The following is a 7,458-nucleotide window of genomic DNA, read 5'->3' as shown; positions in this document are numbered from 1 at the left end:
TGAAAACAGGAGGAGTCCAATCTACGTAGTGAGACCCTGTAGACCCTGTCCTACATACAAAGACAAAATAAGTCAGCGGATTAAAGCACTTGCAAGCAGGTACAGGTGCCGGGGGTTTGATCCCCAGGCCTGCCATGCCAGCCTTGCCCCCTGGAGTGTGCTGAGACAGCAATTGAGACTGGGCATGGTGGTGCATGCCCATAATCCCAGCTCTTGGGAGGCTGTAAACAGGCGGATCACTAGGAGTCTGATCTAGTAGTGAGACCCTGAACAACCCTGTAGGCCCTTCCCTAAAAAATACCAAAAAAATAAATAAATAAATAAATAAATAAATAAATAAAATAAAAAATACCAAAAAGAAAAAAAAGAGTCTTATGTGCTGACTCTGCTCCATACCTGGTTAGGTTCTGGGCCAGTGGGAGGAATAAAAGGTGCCAGCAGGCCAGGAGTATCTGATCCTTGTAGTCCAGGGAGGGCTGTGGACTTGAATAGCCCTGGAGTTAATAACAGAGGAGTGTGACAAGAGTGGGATTAAGGAAAGACCTTCTGTAGGCAGTCATGCCTAACTGGGCCTGGGGAAGGGAAGGCTTCAGAGAGGAAAATCACGGGTGTGCTGGGCTCTGACTGGTGTGAAAATCTCCTCAGGAAGAGGAGAAGCAGCAAGTCCGAGAGGGCCAGGAAGGACTGGGAAACAGGAAGTGTCACTGTGGCTGCATCAGAGATGGCCTGAGCGTTCTAGAGGGTGTCTTAGTGTGTGTGTGTGTGGGGGGGGGACAGAAACTGAGACCAGAGACTTCAAGTATTTTATTTCAGAGGTTGTCCTGGGAAGCAGGAATAAGGAAGACACAGGCAAGAGAAAGCCCACAGAGAGAGTCCTTGTTGACTGATTCTCATTTAAGAGGTCCTCACGTCTACTGCTCATTCCTGTTGACCAATCGAGCAACAGGGGCAAAATATGAGTCAAAAAGGGCCTCCAAAGGTAGGAGCATGTGGTACTTGTGTGTGTGTGTGTGTGTGTGTGTGTGTGTGTGTGTGTGTGTAGCTGAGGCTAGAACTCAGAGCCTCGTACATTGTAGGCAAACCCTTTACCACTGAGCTATATCACCACTCTATTTATTTATTTTATTTTTTTGAGACAGGGTCTCACTGTGTAGGTCAGGTTGGCCTAGAACTCATGGTAATTCTTCTGCCTTAGCGCCCAGAGGGATGACAGGCCTAAACTACCACACCTGGCTTTGTCTTACTGTTTTTGAGGTAGGGTCTCAGTATTAGTTAAGGCTCGCCTTGAATTTGCAACCCCTCTGGCCCAGCCTCCTGAGGAGCTGGGGTAACAAGTGTGTGCCCATATCTGCTAGCTTTGAGATACCCCTTGGGGAGGGGGTGTTAACTTCCCCCTCGGAAGTTTCAATCTGAGCTGCCCTTGAGAGGTTGGTGACTAATAAAAAGGCGTTGGGTAGAAAAATGGAGACTACTGAGGGTGCCAGGAGCTTGAGGTGAGACCCAGTCGCCCATGGGAACTGAATATTAAAGCTGCATCAGAGATTCAGATTGATCAAGGGCAAGCAGCATGGGACACAAAAGACACCTCCTGCAGAGACAGGGAGGACTGGCTGGGGGACTGAATGGGTGCTCTAAGCAGAACAAATTCAGGAAATGATGTTGGAAAAGTAGGTTAGGGTCGGAGCAACCACTGTGAAGAGACTCGTATGCTAGACTATAAAGTCTATGCTTAAGTTACCTGGCCCTGGCACCTCATAGGTACCTAACAAATATTTACTGAATGAATAAATGACAAATGCACATGGGCTACACTCCAGCAAAGCTGCTGGCATTTAGAAGCCAGCAGACTAGCAGTGTGACCTCTAACCTCTTTGGCCTTCTATTGTCTTTAAAAGTGGCAACCTTCTTTATGGGGTTGTTGTGAGAAATTAGATGAGATCAAAGATGTGTGGCTACTAGAAATGTGGACTCAATAAATGTCAGCCACCCTGCTCCTGTCCCCATGATAACCCGGAAACCAAGTAATAAAGCTGAACTATCTACCAGCTGGAGACAATGAAGGCTGCTCCTGGGATCTGTTTACAGAAGATGTATGCTGGTGTTTCCAGCTATATTGGTCCTGGTGGAAAAAATTAGTGGTTTTGGTAACAACTTCCTTGGGCCAAAGGGGAATCATACCAGTGCTTTAATTAAAGGATAGAGTTGAAACGACCCTCCCAGGGAACTTACACATTGAGAAATGGATGTTCATAGTAACTTACAAATTTCTTTTTCTTTGTGCATTTAAATATACATAGTGAAAGATCTTTCGATCAATAGGTTATTGACCAGAGTCATCCATCACTGTGGTGCTGCATTTTCTGTCCCCTTCTGCGATGTTAACCAGCCAGGATGCCTGCAGACTCCATTTGATGGGCACACTGGCAGGTAATAGGCACTGGGGCCTCCTCAGTCCTTTCTGGTAGGGGAGGTTGTGGTGGGCTTTGGGGCTTCCGGAGTGGATCTAAGGTTGAAAGAAGGTACTCTTCAGAACTAGGTGAAGGATTCAGAAATCATTTCAACTGGGGAATATTCAATGAGCATTATTTTTTTATTTTTTGGTGTTTTTTTAAACAGGGTCTCACTATCAAGTGTTATTTATTTGTTTACTTATGAGACAGGGTCTCCCCATGCAGTTGAGACCAGCCTTGAACTCATCATGGAGCCCAGGCTGGCCTTGAACTCCTGGTGATCCTCTTGTCTCAGCCTCCTAAGTGCTGGGACTACAGGCATGCATCCCCAGACCAGCTTCAAATAGTGTATTTTAATTTCCCTACAACCATCTGGCATAAAGACAAATACTGTGAAGATTCATCCAGTGGAACTCTAAGTTAGAAAAAAAAAGAAAATGAAAAAGGAAGGAGGGATAATCAGACAGGCAAGAAAGGAATTCCAGAGTCAAGAAGCCTCTGGGGGAAGCAACACCTGCCCTAGTCCTGAATGATACACAGTAGACAGCAGGATTGGCAAGGTGGGGAATGCATTCACCTGTCTGTTTATTCATTCATTCATTCATTCATTCATTCATTCATTCATACCTTCATTCACTTTTTTCCTTCAATAATTATCAACCATCCCTATAGCATTATTTCCAAGCAGCAGCTGGAATACAGAGTGGAAAGACACAATCCCTTTCCTTGTACAGTTCTTAGAGGAAACAAAAGGTGTCACCAATAACAATAATAAAGCAAAAGGAGGGTAAACAAAGAAAGATGGGCAGGGATCCAAACAAGAGGGAACACAAATAAGAAGCAGAAGAGCTGGAAAAGGCTTCTCAGAGGTGAGGTCTCCAGGCTGCATGGAACTTTGTATGTATGTAGGGGTAAAACAGGAGTTCCAAGAAGAGGAAAATGCACACAGAAAAAAAGCTAGAAAATGGGCATGTGGCAAATATCTGTAATCCCAGCAGTCAGGTGGCTGAGACAGGAGGATAGTTGTGAGTTAGAGGCCAGCCTAGGCTTCATCGTGAGTTCGAGGCCAGCCTGAACTACAAAGTGAGATTCTTTCAAAAACACTACAGGAAAAAAAAAAAAAAAAAAAAAAAGCTAGGTCTTGGGAGGGAGGAAGACTAATAATTAATAAAGCTAAAATATAGGAGGAAGACAGGTAGCTGGGTAGAGACCAAACCCCTGACTCCTGTAGGACTGCTGTGCCATGTAAAGGAGCCTGTATGTGGTGGGGAGGGTTTTGAGCAAAAGCACTAGCAACATCTCAGAAGAAATATCTTCTTGAGGGGTGAACTGAAGGGTACTGCAAAGTGTGCCGAGGGTGGTTTGTGTGGATGGCTCAGATGACAAGTGAGTGGCAGGTCACTAGAGTGTAGCTTCCAGTCCCCAAAGGGCACAGAAGAGAGGAGAATTCCAGCTACCAAATCACTTCCCCTCTTAAGAGTATCAATTTCCTCATCTTTGAAGAAACCCTCACCTGGCAAGGAGAAAGGAATTTATCAGGGCCCCTTGGGAGTCAGCCGGTGACCTCACGCAGCACCTTGGGAAAAAGGAAAGGAAACAAGAGCAGCGCAGCCAGGCCACCAGGCACCTCTTCCCTGCTTCTAGTTTTCTTTTCTCTTTGGAGAGGCTGTAAAAAGGAGATGCTGTGGAGGGTGCTCTGCTAGGTCTAGGCCCCTGAGTGACGCATGGTTTGACTCAGTAACACGGGAGTGCCCTCAGCTCTGAAGTCACCCGGGAGTCTCCGGAGCCACATGGAAGCGTCACCCTTGCCAACTTCTTCAAAAAATCTCTAGTGAGCTGTGGAAAGAACGGTTAAAGAGTTTTAGAAACCAAAGTTTTATCCCCAGCTTTGCATTAAGCTGCTGTCTTTTGATAAATTCGGGCGCAGGGCGATGCAGCGGATCAGCAGCCCTTCGACACCTGTGCTCGCCGCCGCGCCTCGCGCCTTTCTCGAACCTTTTTCTCGTTGCTTCTGGCCGCCCTCCTAGACAGAGCAGGCCAGGCTGCCGTGAGCCGGGCGGCGGGAGAGCGGCGCCCACTGAGGGCGCCCCCGCGCGCTCGCTCGCTCACCCCGGCTCCAGCTGGCAGCGCGGCCCCGCGCTCCGGGGTGCAGAGAGGGGGCGCGGACTGCGCGCTGCGGCGGGAGCTGCGCAGTACCCCCGGCTGGGATGGCGCGAACGCACCGGCCCTCCTACGGCCGGCGCCGGATGTCGCTGCGCCTCTGAGGGGGCAGCACCGCTGGCTCGCGGCTCGGTAAGCCTAGCCCGACTGCCCGGCCGGGGCCCGGCGCCACCGAGGCTCCGCCCTCGCCGCGGCTTGCAGGAACCTGAGCCCGCAGCCGCCGGGCGGCAGACCACGAGCTCCACGCGCGCTGCCCGGGGCGGGCCCAGGGGCCCCGGGCTCCCCGCCTCTGCCGCCGGCGGCTGGCTGCTTACGTCAAGGAGGCAAAACCCATAAGAAAAAAGAAAAAGGCACCAGAGCGGAAGGGGAAAAACTTTTATTTTTTTTTTTCCTCTTTTTCTCACCGGCGCCGAAGCGTTGGTTGGTAATTGCGCCAGTACGGGCTTCCCGGAGCTAGCCTGCCGCAACACCACGCGGCGGCGGCGCGGAGGAGCCCGGCCCGCGGTGGCCTGACGGGGCGCCCAGCATGTGGGACCCGGAGGAGTTCGAGCGCCACTGGCAGGCTGAGTTCCCCGGGGAGCAAGCTCCAGTCATGAGGCTGGAGTCCGTGCTGGACATGGAGCGCGAGCTGGAGTGCTGCAAACTTAACCTGAAGCGACTGCAACAGGTGTTGGCCGAGGAGAAGTTCAAAGTATCGTACCTGGAGACCGCTCTGGCTGGGGAGAAGCTGGACCAAGGCGGCGGGCTTGAGGAGGGCGGCGACAGCCGCAGCGGGGGACCCTCGGCGGAGGAGCGGGTTCCTGCAGGCCAGGAGGAGGGCGCCGCGGCAGGCGGTGGAGACGCCCTGGACCCCATGCGCCAGGACCAGGAGGTGGCGGCGAAGGCCGAGCCAAACCCCAACTTGTGCGTGGACCTTCACCCCAACCCCCCAGTGGCGGAGGGAGGGGGCGCGGTGCTCAGCTTGACCGCCGCCATCCACCGGCAGCTGCTGCAGCCTCGCCTCTTCTTCAGGCCCCGGGAAGACTGCGAGCCCACCGGTTGTGATGAGCCTGTTTCCCACGCGCAGGGAGAGGAGCGATCCTTGGAGACCTGTGCGGCGCGGGGCTCGGAGGAGGGCGAGCCAGATGCCTCCATTGCGGACGATGGGGGTGACAGCAGTGACCACGATTTCGAGATGGTGGATTTGAGCGAGAAATTCACCCTCGGCCACTTAGTGGTGGCCCCCTATCGGCTCGGGACCCGCGATGAGCCGGAGAAGCGGGTGCGGGCGTGCAGCCCCCACCGCTGGATGCATCTGATACCCGGGTGCCGGCGACATCGGCATCAGGGCCGAGACCCAGAACCGGTAGAGGCGGAGACCAAGGACAGCCGGGCCTCCCTCCTGACCGAGGATGAACCCCACAGGCGCCGGGCCCGCGAGCACTTTCCCCATTGGGGGCGCAAGAGGTTCCTGCGTGTGCCAGAGAGGGACTCGCCTAGTCACAGCTCTCCGGAGAGAGGCAGCGACTGCAGCCACAACAGCTCCGACCACGAGGACGGCTCCTCTGCAGGTAGGTACATCTCTCTAGATTCGGGCCCCAGGCCTCCTTCTGTGTGCTAGTTCCCCATCCTTGGTGGTCCAGTTTAACCTCAAGCACCTGGGAAGGAGAGGGTGAGCTTTGCCTCGAATTTAAAGCCACTTGTGGAACTTTAAGAAGAGTGCAAATCGAATCTTGGGTTTGGGCGAGCTCATGAAAGGAAGCATGATGGCGTTGATGAGGGGGTGATGGAATGAGGTGCCTGGCCAGACCAGGGGAGAAACCTCTTACATCAGGCCTCAACCTTTCTAGTGCTTTTGCAGCTCCCTCAACCCCAGCCGCTCCTCCCACTCTTCCTCAGGTTTGCCAGATTCCTTGTGTACCACCCGGATGGGGCCCTGTGCCTTTTAACTCCCCCTTTTCCCCCAGATTCATTAGTGCAGAAGTCTAAATGTTCTACTTTGTTTTTGAATTTACCTTGCCTCCGGAGAGGGCACCTTTTGCAATTTGATAGCCCAGAGAAGGTGATGGATTCTAATTTACATCAAGATGCTGTAGGACTAGAGTGTCCTTGGAGAGAGGAGGCCACTCACTGAACTCAAAAATCACTCCCAAGGGAAAATCTAGAACACTAGGAATCGCCCTGCCTCTGGTGCAGGATTCACCGAGGAAGGGGACATAATGTTCATTACCCCTCCTTGGCTGACTCTTCCTTTCCTAGAAGGCTGCTCTGGGTCTGTCAATTTCCAAGAAGCCTGAGAGCCTGCGAGAAAGGGGAAGGCATAGGATCACAGTTTTCAGCTGGCTTGGTGCCCAAGAGCCTGGCTAATCCAGCACCTTAACTTGATAAAGGACACTGAAGTCCAGAGAGATCAAATGCTTGTCCAGGTGAGCTGGGAGCTTTGGTACAACCTTCTTTCAACTGTTGTTTGCCTCCTCTCTGCCTTCTTTGCTGGAGACAGGGCCTGGTCTTACCATCTTTGAATCCCTTTATGGTGGCTGGCACAGTAGTCAATAAATATTTGTTAAGAAACATGATTATGTTGAATTGAATGGCCAGGTGGGGAGAGATGGCTCAGTGGAATAAGTGCTTCCCTGGCAAGCACAAGGGCCTGAGTTCAATCACTGGTTCTACCGGAAAAAAAAAAAAAAAAAAAAAAAGAATGAATTGAATGGCCAGCCAGCTCTTGATAGATCAGGGAGTAGAAATGGGGTAAGGAGGAAAGGTCAGATGGAAGCGTGGGGTGGCATATGACTGCCCCTTTGCTCCACCTGGCCTCTGGGGTTCCCTTGGCCACACATGGAAAGCATCCATTGGCAGCTGATATGGC

At 52.1% G+C, this 7,458-nt stretch overlaps 1 protein-coding gene across 1 annotated transcript in view; it reads left to right on the top strand.

Annotated features, from left to right (window-relative positions):
* Nucleotides 1-4,979: 4,979 nt before the first annotated feature.
* Nucleotides 4,980-7,458, top strand: part of Abr (active BCR-related) — a 215,560-nt gene continuing 213,081 nt past the window's right edge. The window contains exon 1 of the mRNA XM_023720040.1: nucleotides 4,980-6,160. Within this exon, the coding sequence (XP_023575808.1) occupies nucleotides 5,137-6,160 (1,024 nt within the window). The 5' untranslated portion in view covers nucleotides 4,980-5,136. The remainder of the gene's footprint in view (nucleotides 6,161-7,458) is intronic.

Source organism: Octodon degus, unplaced genomic scaffold (genome assembly GCF_000260255.1).
Source record: "Octodon degus isolate 3935 unplaced genomic scaffold, OctDeg1.0 scaffold00072, whole genome shotgun sequence".
Taxonomy (NCBI): domain Eukaryota; kingdom Metazoa; phylum Chordata; class Mammalia; order Rodentia; family Octodontidae; genus Octodon; species Octodon degus.
Note: the sequence above shows the minus strand (reverse complement) of the source record. Positions and strands in the feature narration are given on the sequence as shown.